This window comes from Hyla sarda, chromosome 1, assembly GCF_029499605.1.
Source record: "Hyla sarda isolate aHylSar1 chromosome 1, aHylSar1.hap1, whole genome shotgun sequence".
In the NCBI taxonomy this organism is placed as follows: Eukaryota; Metazoa; Chordata; class Amphibia; order Anura; family Hylidae; genus Hyla; species Hyla sarda.
Window position 1 is genome coordinate 593,717,483 of NC_079189.1, and position 22,532 is coordinate 593,740,014.

The following is a 22,532-nucleotide window of genomic DNA, read 5'->3' on the forward strand; positions in this document are numbered from 1 at the left end:
AGATAAGATATCTAGGGGCGGAGTACCCCTTTAACAACTTATCCCCTATCCACAGGATAGGGCATAAGTGTCTTATTATGTCTTACCGTAGAGATGCATGGAGGGGGCATATTGACCACCGCTTCGTGCATGAGCAGATCCTGGGTACCGGGCAGGAGATTGCAGGGGGTCCAACTGCGGGGACTGCAATCTGACGCCTATCTGCTATCCTGTGGATAGGGGATAAGTTGTCAAGTAACCGGCATACCCCTTTAATTGTCCCCTGGGTGATGAGTGGCAGCATGCATTCTCAACCACCACTCCAGTTACTTCCTTTGGGACTTCGGAGTATAGAGTCCAGAACTTGGTAATTTTCAGAAGTCCCGTGTGTGTGTGTGTGTGTCTCCATTCACTCGGGGGCTCATTGATTTCTTGTCTTGTAATGGAAGTGGGGGGTCCAAGTGGTCAGACCCCAACCAACCTGCTTATTTTCATCTGAGGGATTCTTTAAATCATGGGATAATCACGGTGACCCCGCATCATATCGGGCTGGTACCCGTGGCTAATACCGGACATTACTGATCACGGTGATACCCGGTATTAACCCTTTAGAAGCGGGATAAAAGTCTATTGCTGCATCTAAAGTTTAAAAAAAAAAAAACATTCCTGGCAGTTCATTTGGGCTGGTCAGGACTACTGCGGTGTCACTATCAGCTGTTAGGACATGAGGAGGGTCCCTACCTGCCTCCTCGTGGTCAGATCGCCGAACACCGCTTCGTGCCGGAGATCCAGGCAGGAGCAGTGGAGCGCCGATAACACTGATCAATGCAATGCTACGTCATAGCATTGATCAGTGCTGGCAATGTATTGCATTTTATAGTCCCCTATGGGAACTATAACATTGCAAAAAAAAAAAAAAAAGTGTAACATTTTTTTTTTTAATAAATGTGATTTAACCCCTTCCCTAGTAAGTTTGAATCAAGCCCCTTTTCCAATAAAAAAAAAAAATATGTAAATTAACATATGTGGTATCACAGTGTGTGTAAATGTCCGACCTATAAAAATCTATCATTAATTAAACCGCACGGTCAATGGCGTACACGTAAAAAAAATTCAAAAGTCCAAAATAGCGTATTTTTGGTCACTTTTTATACCATAAAAAAATGAATATAAAGCGATAGTCAGATCAAAACAAAGGGTACCTGTAAAAACTTCAGATCACAGAGGAAAAAATGAGTCCTCATACCGCCCCGTATGCAGAAAAAAAAGTTATAGGGGTCAGAAGAGGATATTTTTAAACGTATAAATTTTCCTGCATGTAGTTATGATTTTTTCCCAGAAGTACGACAAAATCATATAAGTAGGGTATCATTTTAATCGTATGGACCTACAGAATAATGAGAAGGTGTCATTTGTACCGAAAAATTTACTTCGTAGAAACGGGAGCAAAAATGGAAAAATGCTGAGTCCTTAAGGGGTTAAAGGAAACCTGTATTACTTTCATGCCTGGACCACAAATCATTGGGGTGGTCTCTGGTGGCTTCTCCCCACCCCACTAACCTTTTTATTGATCACTCCCTATTTGGGTATTGAGCGGGATCTGGTGGGGCAGGGAGAAGCTACTGGGCACCATTGATATCAATGCAGAAATTGTGTGTAGCTTCTCCTATGGAAGGCTTAGGCTAGGTTAACATGGCGGAATTATTTCCATGTAGAATTGCAGTCATCCCAAGACCACTATTTTCCTAATAGGTGTGAGTCTTGCTAGTGCTGGGCGGTATACCGGTATGAACCGGATACCGTTTTTTTTTTTCTCCCACGGTATGGATTTTTGCCCATACCGCTATACCGGTCGGGCCCCTCCCCCACCCTCCGAGTCAATAAAAAAAATTAAACTTACCCGTAACGGGGGTGGTCCAGCCCATCCATCCTTCCTGTAGTGTCCGGCGGCATTCCGGGTGGAGGGTGAACCGGTCCGGGCTGTCCTTCTTCTCCGGGGGTCATCTTCTCCACTCCGGGCAGGCTCCGGCCTAGAAATGCTGCATAGACGCCGCTACGTCCGTGACGTCAGGTGCGTCGCTGCGCAGCGGCGTCTATGCAGCATTACTAGGCCGGAGCCTGCCCGGAGTGGAAAAGAGGACCCCCAGAGAAGGACAGCCCGGAACGGTTCACCCTCCACCCGGAATGCCGCCGGACACTACAGGAAGGATGGATGGCCCGGACCACCCTCCCCGGACGGTCCCTGCAGCAACTGGGAAGGTGAGACAGGGGTCTGGGATGGACAGGGGTCTGGGATGGACAGGGGTCTGGGATGGACAGGGGTCTGGGATGGACAGGGGTCTGTATAATATACTATACCTACAGTAGGCCCTCCAGCTGTTGAGGCCCTCCAGCTGTTGCAAAACTACAACTCCCAGCATGCCCGGACAGCCAACGGCTGTCCGGGCATGCTGGGAGTAGTAGTTTTGCAACAGCTGGAGGCACCCCTAGTTGGGAAACACTGACCTATACTATACACTACTATATAGTCCAACATGCTGGGAGTTGTAGTTTTGCAACAGCTGGAGGCACCCCTGGTTGGGAAACACTGACCTATACTATACACTACTATATAGTCAAACATGCTGGGAGTTGTAGTTTTGCAACAGCTGGAGGCTGTAGGGTTGTTTGTTACATCTATTTAAAAGGGTACTCCACTGCCCGAGTGTTCAGATCATTCAGTTCCACTACGCCACCTCAATGCAAGTCTCAATGTAAAAAAAAATAATACCGTGATATTTTACAAAAATACTGTGATACTCCTTTTTGGTCATATCGCCCAGCACTACGTCTTGCCTCTCGGACCCCTACACATCAGGTGTTTATCATACCCTAGTTGTATATAATGTGGGAAGACTCCATTACTTTTTGGGTTTACTTTGAAAAGGGCTTACAGTGTTGTCTCCAGCTAGAGATTTCTTGGAGCTGAAGGTAAAATGTTGCAGGATTCCGTCAATCTTGTGTTATTATTTTTTTTCTCTTTTTTTTTTATAGCATCTGCAACTATTTCGGGGCCCCATCTTTTGCCTGTAAGAGCATTAAATGAAGTATTTATCGGGGAGTCTCTTTCCTCAAGGTATGGTTAGATGGATATATAGATAGAGATGTGTATGACTGATGCAATTTGTAATGCTAGAGCAGTGTTTCCTGACTAGGGTGCCTCCAGCTGTTGCAAAACTACAGCTCCCTGAATGCATAGGCCGCCATAGGCTGTCTGGACATGCTGGGAGTTGTAGTTTTGCAAAGGCTGGACGCATTCTGGTTGGGAAATGCTTTGCTACTGGTTTGTCTCTTTTGGATTTGCTGGTAATGAAAAGTATTATAAGGTTATGTTCACACTGACATATATACTGCAGAAAATGTATTTGGAATTTGTAGATAAATTGTCATGGTGTGTATTTTTAATTGGGATATTATAAGGGTGGATATGCTGAGGATTTCCTGCAAAAAAAATACGGGGGAATTTATCATTTGTTTTTCTACTAGATTTTGGTCTTCAGGCGCATTTCTTTGTGCATGTTGGATTTGCTGTAATTTTTTATAAAAAAAAAATAAAATAAAATAAGAAACCTTTAAAGGGGTACTCCCAGTTCTAAAACATCTTATCCCCTATCCAAAGGATAGGGGATAAGATGTCTGATCATGGGAGACCCCCTGCTATCTCACATGCAGCACCCACCTGCAGGAGCTGCACGCAGTGCTGCAGCCTCAATCTGCTGGGTCACAACTATGGGTCCGGACTTTTGTGACGTCACGACTCTGCCCTCGTGTGACGTCACGCCGTGTTGCATGCGAGATCCTGGGGGTCCTCAGCGGCGGGACCCCCGCGATCAGACATCTTATCCCCTATCCTTTGGGATAGGAGAGAAGATGTCTTAGGGGCAGAGTACCCCTTTAACACATCAAAATTGCTAATTTCCTGTCCAGTTATTGCCACAATATATTGTTGCTGGTAAAATGTATTTTGCGGTTTAGTGGATACATTTGTAACAGACCCTCAGCTATGGAAGTAAGTTAGAATGTCCCCATTCACTGACCACCCACACGTTTGGAAACATAGTAACAAGTATTTAAGAAAATACAGAGATTTAAAGGAGTAATATGGCGCTTTTTGAAAAAAATTATCCCTCTGTGCTGGGGCTGCAAAACTAAACAAAACAAACTTTAACTCCCCTTCCTACATTCCCACGTTGCGCCTATATAGGCGCAACGGGGGAACGTAGGAAGGTGAGTTAAAGTTTTTGTTTAGTTTTGCGGCCCAGGCACAGAGGGATAATTTAAGGGGTATTCTGGCTCCAGAAAGATGAACAGATTTGTAAATTATTTCTGTTAAAAAATCTTAATCCTTCCAATAATTATCAGCTGCTGAAGTTGAGTTGTTCTTTTCTGTCGGCCAACCGTGCTCTCTGCTGACATCTCTGCTTGTCTCGGGAACTGCACAGAGTAGAAGAGGTTTGCTATGGGGATTTGCTTCTACTCTGGACAGTTCCCGAGACACGTGTCATCAGAGAGCACTTAGACAGAAAAGAACAACTCCACTTCAGCAGTTCATAAGTACTGTCTGATGACTTTTGTCTCGGGAACTGTCCAGAGTAGAAGCAAATCCCCATAGCAAACCTCTTCTACTCTGTGCAGTTCCCGAGACAAGCAGAGAGCACTGTTGCCAGACAGAAATGAACAACTCTCAACTTCAGCAGCTCATAATTATTGGAAGGATTAAGATTTTTTTTTTTAATAAAAAGTCATTTACAATTCTGTTTAACTTTCTGGAGCCAGCTTTCGGAGCACCCGCCCTGTGGGATAACTTGTTAAATACCGTAGTTCCCCTTTAAGCTTTAGTTGTATAAAATCAGACCCCGCCCCTTTCAGGTAAACCTGACTAGTCATTCCAGTGCTTCCCAACCAGGGTGCCGCCAGCTGTTGCAAAACTACAACCCCCAGCATGCCCGGACAGCCGATGGCTGTCCTGGCATGCTGGGAGTTGTAGTTTTGCAACAGCTGGAGGCGCCCTGGTTGGGAAGCAGAGAGTTATACTAATGCAGCAAGGAACGTGCGTCTCTAGTTATTTCTTCACAGCCTAATCCTGTGGTCACGCTGTTCCATCCATCAGTCTTCTTACTACTGCATATTCTGTACGTTATAAGAAGCAATGGACTGGTAAAAGGGATCCAAAAGATCAGACTACACAGGGTTTGTTTGTAGTCTGTAACCATGGATACACAGCCCTTCAAGGGGATCAGTAGACACAAGAATTAACACATTTTCACTTCAGACGCATTAAGTAATAAAGGACATGATTAGAGTTTAGCGAACTTACAGTAAACTGGATTGTAACGAACCTTACGGATCGGCCGTTGATTACTTTAGTCTGCATAAATTAGTTCAGCTTTCCAAGTGCTCCGGTGTCCTGTAAAAGTCCGGGGTGACAGTTTTAGAAGACCTAGGTCTGTATCCAACTTTTCCAGACCACTGGAGCATTTGGAAAGCTGAACTAATTTATGCAGACTAAAGTAATCAACGGCCGTGAGGTTCGTTACAATCCAATTTACTGTAAGTTTGCTCAACTCTAGACATGGTGGTGTATAGAGATGAGCGAACTTACAGTAAATTCGATTCGTCACGAACTTCTCGGCTCTGCAGTTGATGACTTATCCTGCATAAATTAGTTCAGCTTTCAGGTGCTCCGGTGGGCTAGAAAAGGTGGATACAGTCCTAGGAAAGAGTCTCCTAGGACTGTATCCACCTTTTCCAGCCCACGGGAGCACCGGAAAGCTGAACTAATTTATGCAGGAAAAGTCAGCAACCGCCGAGCCGAGAAGTTTGTGACGAATCGAATTTACTGTAAGTTCGCTCATCTCTAGTGGTGTACATAGGCTTCATGTGTTTTTAAAGTTTGTCATTTCTACCTCAACATTTAAAGGGAACGTGTGACCTATTTTTTATTTTTTTTTTTATTTTGTTTAAATATTTTAGTATCTGGTTAAAAACAATTAGGTCACATGTTCCCTTTAAATGTTGGGGTAGAAATGACAAACTTTAAAAACACATGAAGCCTATGTACATCATGTCTAGAGTTCAGTGAACTTACAATAAACTGGATTGTAACGAACCTCATGGCTCCGCTGTTGATTACTTTAGCCTGCATAAATTAGTTCAGCTTTCCAAGTGCTCCAGTTGCCTGGAAAAGATGGATACAGACCTAGGTCTCCTAAGACTGCCACACAGGACTTTTCCAGGCCACCAGAGCATTTGGAAAGCGGAACTAATTCATGCAGACTAAAGTAATCAACGGCCGAGCCATGAGGTTCGTTACAATCCAATTTACTTTAAGTTCGCTCAACTCTAGACATGATGGTGTACATAGGCTTCATGTGTTTTTAAAGGGGTACTCCACTAGGAAACATTTTTTTTTTTTTTCTAAATCAACTGGTGCCAGAAAGTTAAACAGATTTGTAAATGACTTCTATTTAAAAATCTTAATCCTTCCAGTACTTATCAGCTGTTATATGCTCCACAAGAAGTTTGTTTCTTTTTGAATTTCCTTTCTGACCACACTGCTCTCTGCTGACACCTCTGTCCATTTTAGGAACTGTCCAGAGTAGAAGCAAATCCCCATAGCAAACATATGCTGCTCTGGACAGTTCCTGATAAAGACGGAGTTGTCAGCAGAGAGCACTGTGGTCAGACAGAAAGGAAACTCAAAAAGAAAAGAACTTCATGTGGATGATTCAGCAGCTAAGTAATGGAAGGATTAAGATTTTTTTTTTTTCTAAATAGAAGTCATTTACAAATCTGTTTAACTTTCTGGCACCAGTTGATTTTTAAAAAATGTGTCCCAGTGGAGTACACTTTTAAAGTTTGTCATTTCTACCCCAACATTTAAAGGGAATGTGTGACCTATTTTTTTTTTATTTTGATTATTTTTTTTAAACCAAATACTAAAATATTTAATCATTTATTTTATTAATGTGTTTTTTTTTTTTTTCTTCCCCTTTTTTAAAATTGATATTAAAATCCATTGTAGGGGTTCCGGTCACTGAGACTGTCTGGGCAGGCACCGCAGCGTTCTGAACATGGAAGCCTAGAGCTTCAGTGTTTGTGATGTCACGCCGCGCCCCCTCCATTCATGTCTATGGGAGGGGACGTCATGGTTAGTACATAGCCGTCGCGCCTCCTCCCATAGACATGAATGACGGCAGTGGTCGCCTGTCATTCGGCACAGAGTGGAGTTCGCTCCGTGCATCAGATGACTGGGGTGCCGTGCCAGAGATCGTGGGGGTCCCATGTGCCGGAGATCAAGGTGGGGGGGGGGGTCCACCACGTTCAGACATCGGTATACCCCTTTAAGCATTGTTTTAAAACATTGATGTTAGAGTGGAAAATTTGTAAAAAGAAAAAAAATCATGAAAAACATTAACAAATTATTTAAACAGTTAATTTTTTTAAGAAAACATTCCTTTTAACCACCTGAATTGCCATAAACGTATATTGAAGTATCGTGTTCCAGTATGTTCTCTGCATCCTATCATGAAGCGGTGTATGTGACTAACCTCTATTCCCAGCGGTGCTTCCTATGCTTTAGCGTTGGGTTTCACACAACTTAAAGGGGTATTCCAGGCAAAAACTTTTTTTTTTTTTATATATATATCAACTGGCTCCGGAAAGTTAAACAGATTTGTAAATGACTTCTATTAAAAAAAATCTTAATCCTTCCAATAGTTATTAGCTTCTGAAGTCTTCTAACTGCTCAATGATGATGTCACGTCCCGGGAGCTGTGCATGATGGGAGAATATCCCCATAGGAGCTGGACGGCTCCCAAGACGTGAGTCATCAGAAAGCAGTTAGACAGAAAACACAAACTCAACTTCAGAAGCTGATAACTATTGGAAGGATTAAGATTTTTTAACAGAAGTAATTTACAAATCTGTTTAACTTTCCGGAGCCAGTTGATATGTAAAAAAATTTTTTTGCCTGGAATACCCCTTTAAAGAGCACCTCACCACTCCTAACTAACACCTATTGCTGTCGTCTTCACTGTGCACCCTACATTTGCAGGGGGTATTATTCTTTTAAAGTGAAAATCTGGGAAAATGTTATTTGGTAAATTGGAGCTGCTGGTACCATGCCAGGGCCAGTGAAGTGCAATTTATCACCTATCCACTTGGTAGATCAGGGTTTCTTAACCAGTGTGCCTCCAGCTGTTGCCAAACTACAACTCCCAGCATGCCCGGACAGCCGTAGGCTGTCCGGGCATGCTGGAAGTTGTAGTTTTGCAACAGCTGGAGGCACACTGGTTAAGAAACACTTGGATAGGTAGGTGACCAACCACTCCACTCCTATTGATAACCAGCCTACCGCTGTCCGGGCCTGCTGGGAGTTGTAGTTTTGGAACAGCTGGAGGCACACTGGTTAAAGGGGTAATCCGCTTGAAAACATTTTTTTTTTTTTTTTAAATCAACTGGTGCCAGAAAGCTAAACATGTTTATAAATTCTATTTAAAAAATCTTAATCCTTCCAGTACTTATCTGCTGTATACTACAGAGGAAGTTGATTTTCCTTTCTGCCTGACCACAATGCTCTCTGCTGACACCTCTGTCCATTTTAGGAACTGTCCAGAGTAGGAGTAAATCCCCATAGCAAACCTCTCCTGCTCTGGACAATTCCTGACATGGACAGAGGTGTCAGCAGAGAGCACTTGTGGTCAGACAGAAAGGAAGTTCAAAAAGAAAAGAACTTCCTCTGTAGTATACAGCAGCTGATAAGTACTGGAAGGATTAAGATTTTTAAATAGAAGTAATTTACAAATATGTTTAACTTTCCGGCACCAGTTCATTAAAATAAAAAAATAAAAAAAATAAAATGTTTTCCAGTGGGGTACCCCGAAACACTTGGATAGGTGGGTTGACCAACCACTGATTTTTTAATCAGCTGGTGACAGAAAGTTAACAGATTTGTGAATTCACCCTTCAATTCCCTGGTTGATCTTGATGGACGTATGTCTTTTTTTCAACCGTACTAACTATGTAACTATGAATTATTTCTATTAAAAAAAAAATCTTAATCCTTCCAGTACTTATCAGCTGCTGTTCGTTTTTCTTTTTGAATTTTCTTTCTGCCTGACCACAGTGCGCTCTGCTGACACCTCTGTCCATTTTTAGGAACTGGCCAGAGCAGGATACATTTTCTATGGGGATTTGCTCTTACTCTGGACAGTTCCTAAAATGGACAGAGGTGTCGGGCAGAAAGAAATATTCAAAAAGAAAAGAACTTCCTGTGGATCATAACAGCAGCTGATAAGTACTGAAAGGATTAAGATTTTTTTTATAGAAGTAATTTACAAATCTGTTTAATTTCTGGCACCAGTTGATTTAAAAAACCATGTTTTCCAGTGGAGTACCCCTTTTAGTCATATTTTTTGGTTGCCACACTTAAGAATAGATTTTCTGATCATCTTCTATGAGCTTCTCTTGTGCTTGGCTGTCCTGGCTCCATGTTGGTTTAATATCCATGTGACCCGCTGTGAGGTTAGCACACCTGATACACACTTGTGTTCTGTCTTATTCAGGGCGAACTATAAATTCTGCAAACCACGTTTTACCTTCTCGCTTCATAGGGCCTCCTACTACGAGATCTCTGTGGATGATGGGCCTTGGGAGAAGCAGAAGAGCTCCGGATTGAATGTTTGCACAGGGACGGGATCTAAAGCCTGGTAACTACTTCTGCCTGTACAATCCCTGATGTCCTGTTCTCAGATGAGACCGTGTTTTGTGTCTGCACCATCTTGGCACTTTCAGGGATTCAAAGGGGTTGTTTGACCATTAAAGGGGTACTCTGCCCCTAGACATCTTATTCCCTATCCAAAGGACGGGGGATAAGATGCGATCCCGGCTGCGGCACCCCGGACATCCGGTGCATGGCGCAAACTTTGCTCTGTGCCGAATGACTGGCGATAAAGGGGCAGAGGCTCTTGACGTCACGGCCACACCCCCTCAATGCAAGTCTATGGGAGGGGGCGTGACGTGAGTGACACCTCTATTATACACTGATAGGTAGTGACGCATCGGGCCAGCTCGGTCCCAGCAACATTTCATAACTACTCCTATAAGCACAAGTGTGTGTCCCGGCATTGCGCTGCCTCCACTTGTTTTATGCCGTCCACGGTTTGGGCAGCATAAATGGGCAACTGATGATGGGTCCCTTTTAGGCAATGTTCCCACGGCAGAAATTCTGCATGAAAACTCTGCAGTAAATTCCACAGAAGTTAATTGCCCATTCACTTCAATCAAATTCCTGTCTGGTGTATGAACGGGACAGTGGAATCCCATTGAAGTGTATTGGCTATAAATTCATGCAGAAATTCTGGCGTGTGAACATAGCCTTAAAGGAATATTCCGGCTTTATACATCTTATCCCCTATCCTTTGGATAGGGAATAAGATGTATAAGTCTATGCCGTCATGCCCCCTCCCATAGACTTGCATTGAGGGGGCGGGGCAGGGCGTGACGTCACATTGGGGAGGAGACTTGACGTCACGATACTCTGTCCCCCTGGTCGGTAGGCATAAGACTGAGAGCCTCCAGCACTTCCGGCAGTACTTACAGGTGGGTGCTGCAACCTAGATTGCGGGGGTTCCCAGCGGCAGGACCCCCGCAATCGGACATCTTATCTCCTATCCTTTGGATAGGGGATAAGATGTCTTGGGGCCGGAGTACCCTTTTAACTTTAGCCAAATGCAAATTCATATAGACAATACACAGAGTGAATGACCGGGGATCACATGTAATGTTTGTACTGATACTATATGGATATCCTCTTAGATTCTGCTGTCTGAGCTCAGTTTATTCTTTGGCTTTTATAGGTCTTACAACATAAACAAGATGGCTCCCCAGACCGTGGAGGAAATACTGAACATCGGTGAGTGTTGTAGTCCCTATAACATACTGCATAGATCCTGGGTGTGTATATACCCCTCAGAGTATGAGCTCCTATACTTGTGTGTATTCTTCCATAATTAAAGGAGATCTGCATTGTAAGACCCTTATCTCCTATCTGCAGGATAGGGGATAAGTGTCTGATCGAGGGGGGGGGGGTTGGAGCACTGGGACCCCCCCTCCCCCAGCGATCTCCTGGGGCCCCGGCTCACTGAGGTTGTGACCCCACCTCTCCCATAGAGCTGTATGGAGGGGGTGTTTCGTCGACCTCAGTGAGGTGGACAACACGAGCATTAGCCGCGGTAATGGCGGGTCCCGATACGGGTGATCACCAGGGGTCCTCCCCGTGATCTCTAGGCCAGCACCGTGGCATTTTGAACAATGAAGCCCGGGGCTTGATGTATGTCTATGGGAGGGGGCGTGATGACTGTGTATTAGCCATCACGTCCCCTCCCATAGACATGAATAGAGGGGGCGTGGCATGACTTAAAGAACACGGGAGCATGCTCGGGAGCTTCGGCTGTCCGAGCATGCTGGAAGTTGTAGTTTTGCAACAGCTGGAGACACCCCCGTTTGGAAACTAATCTATATTATAAAATATTGAGGTTTTCAGTCTGCCACTAAGCTGAGACTTCCTGTTCTGTTTGAGGGAAAGTGATCTGTACAGCATGACAGTAAAAGTGGACACTAGTAGATGGACAAGACAATAAATGATGTTCACAGCTCTGCCTCCCCCTACCCTCTTGTACAACCTTTTCAGAGCATGCCCAGTAATGTTTCCCATTCATGTCAATGGGACAGCTCCTGTCTATTGTTGGCTATGTCCATAGGGATTGCTGTAAAGCATCTCTCTATAAATGCTGTGAAAAATTGATGGCTGCCTCCATAATAATGTCCAAAAATTATAATCAGAATTAGGAAAAAAGGAGAAATTTTAGTATAAAAAAAAAATAAAGTTTTAAACACTACATTTCCTTAAAATAATTTTTTTCCCTCCAGTGAAACGCCACAAGATTGCAAACTTGACTCTGAACCCTGACCTCATAGAGCAAGGTGAGTGTCACATTGAGACGTTCATAATTGATTTAATATTTTAGACTATACTCCCTCCTGAACATTCACTTATAGGGGTACTCTGCCCCTAAACATCTTATCCCCTGTCCAAAGGATAGGGCATAAGATTTCTCATCGCAGGGAGTCTGGCTGCTGGGACCCCTGTGATGTCCAACGCAACACCCAGTCATCCGGTGCATGGAGTGAACTCCGCTCCGTGACTGAAGGACGACCACATCAGTCATGCAGCCTCCATTCGTGTGTATGGAAGGAGACGTGACGGCCATGTACTAGCTGTCCCGCCCCCTCCCATAGACATGAATGAAGGGAGCATGACGTGATGTCATAAACACAATCTCCAAGCTTCAGCATTTGGAATGCCGCGGTGCCGGCACAGGGGACACGTTCCCCCTCCCCCAAACAGACATCTTATCCCCTATCCTTTAGATAGGGATACGATGTCTAGGGGCAGAGTACTCCTTTATACTGTGAGTGCCTGCTGCTTCCTCGTTAATACTTTATTGGCTATATTTTTGGTGGGGCACCCTGCAGTAGGATTCCTTTTGATCTGTTTATGATGGGAAGAACAGTGCCACACCTGCCTCATGGATTGTCTGATATTGCAGCTTAGAAGCGGATCTATTTGATTAATATTTATTATTTAAAAATTATTATTTCAATATATTATTAAAATATTATTAAAATATTTTATTTAAATATTATATAATTTTTTAAATTTTTTTTTTTTTTTTTTTTTAAAGAAAGCAGTCACGTTTTAATCCACACCTGTTGCACTGAATGCAATCCTGTGTGTAAGCAGTCCAGTGGGTGGTCCTTCTCTTTCCAGTCCAGTGGGTGGTCCTTCTCTTTCCAGTCCAGTGGGTGGTCCTTCTCTTTCCAGTCCAGTGGGTGGTCCTTCTCTTTCCAGTCCAGTGGGTGGTCCTCCTCTTTCCAGTCCAGTGGGTGGTCCTCCTCTTTCCAGTCCAGTGGGTGGTCCTCCTCTTTCCAGTCCAGTGGGTGGTCCTCCTCTTTCCAGTCCAGTGGGTGGTCCTCCTCTTTCCAGTCCAGTGGGTGGTCCTCCTCTTTCCAGTCCAGTGGGTGGTCCTCCTCTTTCTAGTCCAGTGGGTGGTCCTCCTCTTTCTAGTCCAGTGGGTGGTCCTCCTCTTTCTAGTCCAGTGGGTGGTCCTTCTCTTTCCAGTCCAGTGGGTGGTCCTTCTCTTTCCAGTCCAGTGGGTGGTCCTTCTCTTTCCAGTCCAGTGGGTGGCTTCTCTTTCCAGTCCAGTGGGTGGTCCTTCTCTTTCCAGTCCAGTGGGTGGTCCTTCTCTTTCCAGTCCAGTGGGTGGTCCTTCTCTTTCCAGTCCAGTGGGTGGTCCTTCTCTTTCCAGTCCAGTGGGTGGTCCTTCTCTTTCCAGTCCAGTGGGTGGTCCTTCTCTTTCCAGTCCAGTGGGTGGTCCTTCTCTTTCCAGTCCAGTGGGTGGTCCTTCTCTTTCCAGTCCAGTGGGTGGTCCTTCTCTTTCCAGTCCAGTGGGTGGTCCTTCTCTTTCCAGTCCAGTGGGTGGTCCTTCTTTCTGCATTCATGTTCAGTCATTCTGTCGGACCGCCTACTGGACTCCTACTGTTGCCACCACAACTCCCAGCCAGCCTTCACAGTTCTCTTTCCATAGCACTATGTTGTTACTTTTTTACTTCCCACAAAGGTTGAAGCTAAATATTATTTTCTTTTCAGTGACAAATGAATACAACTCCTCTCTAATATTCAACCCCGAGGAGCAGAAGATGTTCTTCAGTATACGGGAGCCCATTTCAAATAGAGTTTTTTCCAGCAGCCGCCAGTGCGGTTTTACCGCCAAGTAAGTGACTCTTAGTTTGTTGGACTCAAATCCTAAAGGGGTAATGAAATCGGGTAAAGAATTTTATACCTAATAATTATAGTAATGAAATTTGTCGTTCAGCTCCATTGGGGGGGTATATCTTGCTGACACTAGGCATTAACAAAAAAGAAGTCTGCCCCTCCTGGCAGGATATACCCCTCCCACTGACTCTGAGCTAATCAGAGGTGAGTATATGGATACATTTTTCTAGGTAAGTATCCCCCTCCCTCTCCTCCATTCCCGTCCTCCTCCACGGAGGCTCGTTCATCCTCCTCTGACCACCGACGCTCTCACAAGCACCCCAGGGCCCTTTACTCTGACTCCTCACCCGATGGGACGTCTCCATGCCGCTCTCACTCTCTATCCCCATCTACTAGGCAGCGTCGTCGCTCCACATCCCCGGCCCATCATTCTAGAGCTAGGTCAACTAGATCTAGAGCCTCCACTGCTCATTCCTGGTCTCCTGGGGAACTGCTGGACACAGATTCGGATCCGTGATCGGAATCCGAAGAGTTGTCATCCATGTCGGATATGGTGGACAGTTTGGTGTCGGCTGTCAGGGATACCTTTCACTTATCGAACCCAGCTTCAGAAGTTTCCTTACGCCGCACTCGCCACTCTCCAAAGGTTTTCAATACTCATGCAGAGTTTGATGACCTGCTGGAGACTACCTGGAAGCACCCTGAAAAAAAGCTTTCAAGGGTCAAAACGGCTGAAGGCTGTTTCCATTTGCTCAGGATCTGGTCTCCAAATGGACCGTCCCACCTACAGTGGACTCTCCAGTCTCTCGCTTATCCAAATCCACCACTCTTCCTCTGGCTGATGCGGCTTCTTTCAAGGACCCCGTGGACAAGCGAATTGAGAATTTAGCAAAGTTGGCCTTTGAAGCAACCGGCTCGTCCTTGCTTTCGCCACAACTTGGGTATCCAAGTCCTTGTCAGCCTGGGCCTTTCAACTTCGTCAAGGCGTTTTGTCTGGGGCTCCTCCTGTAAATCTGGCTGACTTAGCCCTCCAGATCTCCAATGCTAGTGATTATCTATTCTAAGCGACTCTGGAATCCGCACGCTGTGCAGCCTTTGTTTCTGGCAACTTGGTGGCTATCTGCCGCTCTATGTGGTTGAAGGCCTGGAATGCCGACGCGGCCTCCAATAAATCACTCACAGAGTTGCCCTTTTCTGGTGGCTGCCTTTTTGCCAAACGCCTGGATTAAATCATCTCCGAAGCTATAGGCGGGAAGAGTTCCCTGCTCCCTCAGAATAAGGTGTGTCGCACCGAATCTCGGCGCAAGTCCTCTTCGTTTCGGCCCTTTGCCTCAGGCTGCCAGAACATACCAGTGTGTCTGCAGTCTCGGAAGGCTCCTACCTTCAAAGCACGCCCCTCCTGGAAGCAGGACGGCCATTCTGGAGTCGGGGTCATTGTGCCGGTTCCGCCCCAGGAAAGTGTTTCGGGCTTCTATTCTAACCTGTTCGTCGTTTCCAAAAAAGGGAACTGTTCGGCCCATTCTCTATCTGAAGCCTCTCAATCGGCATTTGCACCTGCAGCACTTCAGAATGGAATCTTTCCGTTCTTTTGTTGCGTCCATGGACCAGGGCGAATTCCTGTCTTCGGTGGACATCCGGGATGCCTACCTCCACATCCCTATTTTTCCGGCTCACCAACGGTTTCTGTGGTTTGCCGTTTTGGCAGGTCATTTTCAGTTTGTGGTTCTGCCTTTCGGGCTGGCCACGGCACCCGGGTGGTTCACGGTGGTGATTGCCATTCTCCGCTTTTGTTCAGAATCAGGAGAGTCTTCACATCACCCTTCAGACCCTGACCAGTTTCGGGTGGTTGATCAACCGAGAGAAATCCAACCTCTCTCCCTCCCAGTCTCTGATATTCCTGGGGTCCATCTGTTCGTGCAATAAAGTGTTGGGCAGGATGGTAGCGGCCATGGAAGCCGTTCCTTTTGCTCAGTTCCAGTGCCGCCCTCTTCAGTGGGCCATCCGGTCTCTGTGGGATAAGTCTCCTTGGTTCCTCCACCACCGGATCAGTCTTCCCCCTACGGCTCGCCAGTCACTCCTTTGGTGGCTCTGCCCCCTCTCCTCTGGGAGGGACTGTCATTTCTCCCACTTCGTTTGCAGGTATTAACGATTGATGCGAGTCTCCTCGGCTGGAGGGGGGTAGAGAGGGTTTCAGGGCCGTTGGTCCCCCCAGGAAGCCCTTCTCCCCATCAACATCCTGGAGCTTTAGGCCATCTTTCTTTGTCTCCTTCATTGGGTTCATTGGGAGTTGTTACAGTTCGGGTCCAAACGGACAACGCTGTGGCTTATATCAATCGCCAGGGGGGCACTTGCAGCCTGGCGGCAATGGCGGAGGTGACAGATTCTTGTCTGGCCAGAACTTTGGGTTCCCTCCATCTTGGCGATCCACATTCTGGGGGTGGAAAATTGGGAGGCGGACTTTGAGTTGCTCCTTGCCCGACCCCGGGGAGTGGTCTCTCCACCCAGAGGTGTTCACAGCAATTTGCAAACTTTGAGGGACCCCGGATGTGAACCTCCTTGCATCCCCCCCCCCCCCCCAAACAGTCAGGTTCCCGCCTTCATGGGAAAATCCCACGATCCTCTGGCGGTGGACGTGTTGTTTCCTGGTCACAGTTCACCTCCCTTTTCCCTCCGATTCCCCTCCTGCCCAGGGCAGTGAGGAAGCTCAAGGCAGAAGGTGTCTCAGCGATTCTGGTGGCTCCGGATTGGCCCCTGAGCTTGTGGTTCGCTGACTTAGTTCCTCTTGTGGCGGACGTTCCCATGCGCCTCCGGGATCGGCCCGACCTTCTCTTTCAAGGTCCTCTCTGCCACCCAAATTCACTGCCACTGTGTTTGGCGGCATGGCGGTTGAAACCTGGCTTCTGACCCTCATGTTCGTACGTTCCTTCAGGGCGTGGCTCATGAGACTCCTCCTTATAGGTCTCCCACTCCGTCCTGGGACCCAGAATTTGGTTCTCAGCACTTTGCAAGGTGACCCATTTGAACCTCTTCAGGAGATCTCTCTCTGCTTCCTTTCTTGGACGGTGTCTTTTCTCATTGCTGTGACCTCCATCTGGCGAGTATTTGAATTGGCAACTTTCTCTTGCCAATCACCCTTTCTTGTCCTTCACCAGGACAAGGCTGTGCTTCGACCGGTACAGTCTTTCCTGCCGAAGGTGGTCTCCTCTTTTCATTTGAAGGAGGATATCTTTCTTTCATCATTTTTGCCCAGCTCATTAAGGTGCGTTCGCTCCACAACTTGAACGTGGTCAGAGCTTTGTGTGTCTATCTCTCGGCGCTCTGATTCGCTGTTAATCATTCTGGAAGGCCAGCGCAAGGGGCTACTAAGGTGACCATTTCCCAGTGGATCGGCTATATCGGAGGCCTATCGTTCTAAGGGGAAGGCTCCTCTCTTCCGGGTTACAGCACACTCCTCGAACTCTGTTGGGGCCTTCAACTGGGCTTCGGCCCTGCAGGTGTGTATGCTAGCCACTTGGTGGTCTGTGCACACATTCACCAAGGTCGGGCGTAAAGTGTTGCAGGCGGCGGCGGTGTTGCCATCCACCTGAGCCTCTCCAGCTGAGTTCTGATTTCTCAACCCGGGGACTGCTTTGGGACGGTTCCTGTGTCCCCCAATGGATCCTCCGAGAAAGAGATTTTACTACAACGTTATTTAACCAGTTGCCATCTAAGGACGAGCTGGCAACCAGTGTATGGCGCGGGCTCCTGACTCGAGTTAGCATCATACCGGCTGGCCTGGGGGCTGCAGTTAATAGCCGACATGCAGCGATCGCTGGGTCGGCCATAAACCCTTTAGATTGCTGCTATCAAAGCTGAGAGCAGCGTCTAAATGGACCTTTTAACCAGTCCCTGGTTTACCAAAAAGTTACAAAATGGCGGGTTTTTGTCTTAATTTTGCCCCGCAAATATTTTTATTCTCTGGTTTCGCTGTAGATTTTATGGTGAAATTATGGAGGTCATTACAAAGTAAAATTGGTGGCGCAAACAACAAGATGGAAAATGGAGTTGTTGATTTTAAAAGGCGAGGAGGAAAAAATGAACGTGCAAAAAAACCTGTCATTAAGGGGTTGACACTGGGAAACCCGCTGGTAACTTGTTTGTGTGAACGCCCCCTATTGTGTACACCAACATAGTTATTATATAACCATTTTCCAGTGGTATCAAGTAGGATCCAATAAGACAATCAGCAGGCCCAGTTCTTGACAGGATTCCCTTTTTATTAAAATTGTGTTTTTTTTTTTATTTTTTTTGCTTATATAGTGCAGCATAGAATAAGGAAAAGGCTCTTGTGTATGGGTTGTGCTTACCTGTTTTTACTGATGTGGCAGGCATGGGTGTTTTAGCCATATGAATGCCAATTTCATCACTAAAATGATTGGCTTTGCAGATAGAGGGTGGAGTCCGACCAACCTAATAGGGCTACTGGAGGCCAGCCAGGTGATGCTCATAAGTGAGAATATGGAGTGCTTTAAATTAAAGGGGTACTCTGCTGCTCAGCGTTTGGAACAAACTGTTCCGAACGTTGGAGCCGGTGCTGGGAGGTCGGGATGTCATATTGCCCCTCATGATATCACACCCCGCCCCCTCAATGCAAGTCTATAGGAGGGGGCGTGACAGATGTCACGCCCCCTCCCATAGACTTGCATTGAGGGGGCGGGGTGTGATTTTATGAGTGGCGGGGCTATGACGTCACGAGCTCCCAGCGCCGGCTCCAGCGTTCGGAACAGTTTGTTCCAAACGCTGAGCAGCAAAGTACCCCTTTAAATATGGGGAGTGCTCCTTTACGAATTCAGACCCTCAGCAACAGTTGTATAGGTTTCCTATGTGTGACCCTTCTGATCGCAGATGGGGCCATTTTGCAGGATACGTTTTCTTCTCCCATAGATAATTTAACCCCTTTCTCCTTTCTTAACCTTTCACAGAGTGTGCGTGCGCTCTCGTTGCTGGGACGCCTGTATGGTGGTTGACGGTGGGACCTCTTTTGAGTTCAATGACGGCGCAATTGTGACAATATCCATGGACGGCGAGGACGCTCTGTGCACTGTCCTTTTAGACGAATGAGTCTCCACCTGACCTGTAAACCTCCCCCTCCCCAACCTCAGGACACCCCGATAAATGTGCAAGGTGCGGATTGTGGGATCAGGACAACCATGGGAGTGACGTCTGTTACAGGGAGACCTGCTGCCAATCCTACGACTGCTGGCGCCTCGGTCAGCGGACTGCTGTATATTTGTAAAAATAAGAGCCCAGATCTATTATTGCCAGCACTGATGCAATTTTGATAGTTTATTATGCACCAGGCAGTTTTTAGCTTTCTTTACATTGATTTTTTTTTTTCTAGCAGAATTCATGGGTGATGAACCAAATGGTTTTGGCTTCTGCCTATTTCCTGCTTTTTCCACTAAATATATATAACTTGTCTCAAAAGCGATTTGTCAGCCTGTTATTCTCTCTAGGTGACTTGGTCAGTCATTTCATGTTTTGGTTTTTATTTCTATGGCAGAAGTGACGTGTATGGGGCCAGTGCCTGGTAGAAATGGGGGCCGTTAACTAGTTGTGACCGACTCGAGCTGCGCAAATCTGCTGTAAGTTTTGCTTAAATGGGTACTCCGCCCCTAAGCATCTTATACCCTATCCAAAGGATAGGGGATAAGATGTCTGATCGTGGGGGTCCAGCCACTGGGGACGCTGCAATTCCAGACAAGAGATCACGGGGGGGGTCCCAGTTAGGGGGAGAGAGATAAGATGTTTAGGGGGCTGAGTACCCCTTTAAACCGGAGTCTATTCATTAGTTTTGTAATATTTATTCTGATTCCATAGACAAGTCTGGGATGAGACACTAGACTGCTCCCTTGAACACTAAAGTGCCGTACACAAAAGGAAGGACAAGGGTGGCGCTATTTCTGGAAGAAAGCTTCTGTTTGTTTGTTCCTCTGATTACGGCTAAACCCCCTTTCTATTATAGGTTTATTAGCTCCCTTATCAATTCATAATGGTTTGGCCCACCCGTGGGTTAAAACATCATATTATGACCCCCATAGTGCACAATGCGGCCTAAATATGGTGGCATGCTGGATTTGGTTTGTATAGATTTTTATTAAATTTATTTTTTATCTGAGAGAAAAAAAAACACATGGCAGACAACGTGAAGGAAAATAAATAAAAACACATTAAAAAGGTTCAGAACAGCCCTGGTGATCCAATTGGGGCTGAAAGCAACGTGTGCAGTTATACGTGACGCGGCATCAAAACTCATCGCAAGGATCACATGACCAAAGCTACATGGATCACACTCTCTCTGCACATCAATGCTTCACTCCTTTCGTCATTCTCCATCTTGTGGCAAAACTACACAGGATGGGGTTGGTACTTTATTAAACTAGCATTGCATTGACTTTGGTGGGTGTGAAATGCTTTATATCGGAGTTTCCCGACCAGTGTGCCTCCGGCTGTTGCTTTCTATCAATGTTTCCCAACCAGTGTGCCTCCGGCTGTTGCTTTCTATCAATGTTTCCCAACCAGTGTGCCTCCGGCTGTTGCTTTCTATCAATGTTTCCCAACCAGTGTGCCTCCAGCTGTTGCTTTCTGTCAATGTTTCCCAACCAGTGTGCCTCCGGCTGTTGCTTTCTATCAATGTTTCCCAACCAGTGTGCGTCCGGCTGTTGCTTTCTATCAATGTTTCCCAACCAGTGTGCCTCCAGCTGTTGCTTTCTGTCAATGTTTCCCAACCAGTGTGCCTCCGGCTGTTGCTTTCTGTCAAGGTTTCCCAACCAGTGTGCCTCCAGCTGTTGCTTTCTATCAAGGTTTCCCAACCAGTGTGCCTCCGGCTGTTGCTTTCTATCAATGTTTCCCAACCAGTGTGCCTCCGCCTGTTGCTTTCTGTCAATGTTTCCCAACCAGTGTGCCTCCGCCTGTTGCTTTCTGTCAATGTTTCCCAACCAGTGTGCCTCCGCCTGTTGCTTTCTGTCAATGTTTGCCAACCAGTGTGCCTCCGGCTGTTGCATTTTGTCAAGGTTTCCCAACCAGTGTGCCTCCGGCTGTTGCTTTCTGTCAATGTTTCCCAACCAGTGTGCCTCCAGCTGTTGCTTTCTATCAATGTTTCCCAACCAGTGAGCCTCCAGTTGTTGCAAAACTACAACTCCCAGCATACCCGGACAGCCTTCGGCTGTCCGGGTATGCTGGGAGTTGTAATTTTGCAACTGGTTAGAAAACATTGATATAAAAGCAACAGCTGGAGGCACACTGGTTAGAAAACATAGCTTGAAATACACTTTATTTGTGCTTATTTAACATACCACCCCCATCAATGCAATAGTAGTCCCAAAACAAAAGGATAAAGACTTTCATATTGTACCATTTCCAGCCATCTACAACCCAATCATATGTCCATTCTGGCCGACTACCGCCATCTGTTATAACAATGGTCACATGTGAAGTCTTAAAAAAAAGTTTTCCAGCGGAGAACCCCTTTTTTTTTTTTTTAAATCGACTGATGCCAGAAAGTTAAACAGATTTGTAAATTACTTCTATTTAAAAATCTTAATCCTTCCAGTACTTATTGCTGTATACTCCACAGGAAGTTATTTTCTTTGAGTTTCTTTTCCGTCTGACCACAGTGCTCTCTGCTGACACCTCTGTCTATATCAGGAACTGTCCAGGGCAGTTATGGGGATTTCCTCCTGCTATGGACAGAGGTGGCAGCAGAGGGCACTGTGGTAAGACAGAAAAGAAATTCAAAAAGAAAAGAACTTCCTTTGTAGTTTAGAGCAGCTAATAAGTACTGGAAGGATAAAAAAAAATCATAGAAATTATTTACAAATCTGTCTAACTTTCCGGCACCAGTTGATTTAAAAAAAAAAGTTTTCCAGCAGAGTACCCCTTTAAGCCATGTTCACACGCATACATTTCTAGCCAATACACTTCGATGGGATTCCGCTGTCCCATTGAAGTGAATGTGCATGAAATGTCTGCAGAAATTCTGCTGTGCCAAATGTCGTCATCCCTTCTGTCCCCAGTAACGTTGGCATTGTTTTTTTTTTTTTTAGGCATAAAAACTTCTATATACATAAACCACTTTTGCTTTTTTTTTTTTTTTGGTCCCAAGATTAAAAAAATAAAACACATTAAGGCACATTATACACAGAATTACGGTACATTAATTAATATAGAGGTATTCCTACAGCTACAACTCCGAGCAGTTCATGTTTATAGAAAAGCAGATTTGGTGCATTGGGTCTTGTTCATAGCTGTCTTTCCCAACCAGGGTGCCTCCAGCTGTTGCAAAACTACAACTCCCAGCAGGTCCGGGGATGCTGGGAGTTGTAGTTTTGCAACAGCTGGAGGCACCCTGGTTGGGAAAGACTGGTTCATAGGAATGTAAAAGTTTGTACAATTCACTAAACGCTAGACTGCATTATCTGTACATAGGCGAGTGGGGCCCATCGGTTCTCCCCCACCGTAAGGGCAGCACTTTGCTTCTACATCCATATAGAAGCATTACTTCACGTGATCACATCTGCAGGTAAACTTCCAGCATGGCTTAGTCTGAAGGGGTGGGGTATAGGACACCTGACTGGACCCGCTCAGGTATCTCCAGCGCTCCCATGGAGAAGGCACAGCGTGAGTTAAGATGCACGGC

At 45.9% G+C, this 22,532-nt stretch overlaps 1 protein-coding gene across 3 annotated transcripts in view; it reads left to right on the plus strand.

Moving 5' to 3' along the window:
- The window catches only part of NADK2 (NAD kinase 2, mitochondrial), a 38,827-nt gene extending 19,506 nt beyond the window's left edge, over positions 1 to 19,321 (plus strand). For 2 of the 3 annotated variants that reach the window (XM_056546456.1, XM_056546470.1), the window contains 6 exons: positions 3,013 to 3,094; positions 9,585 to 9,728; positions 10,878 to 10,933; positions 11,950 to 12,003; positions 13,730 to 13,853; positions 18,817 to 19,321. In XM_056546456.1, the coding sequence (XP_056402431.1) occupies positions 3,013 to 3,094; positions 9,585 to 9,728; positions 10,878 to 10,933; positions 11,950 to 12,003; positions 13,730 to 13,853; positions 18,817 to 18,955 (599 nt within the window). In that variant the 3' untranslated portion in view covers positions 18,956 to 19,321. The remainder of the gene's footprint in view (positions 1 to 3,012; positions 3,095 to 9,584; positions 9,729 to 10,877; positions 10,934 to 11,949; positions 12,004 to 13,729; positions 13,854 to 18,816) is intronic. The other variant, XM_056546461.1, reaches the window with a different exon arrangement.
- Positions 19,322 to 22,532: the final 3,211 nt, after the last annotated feature.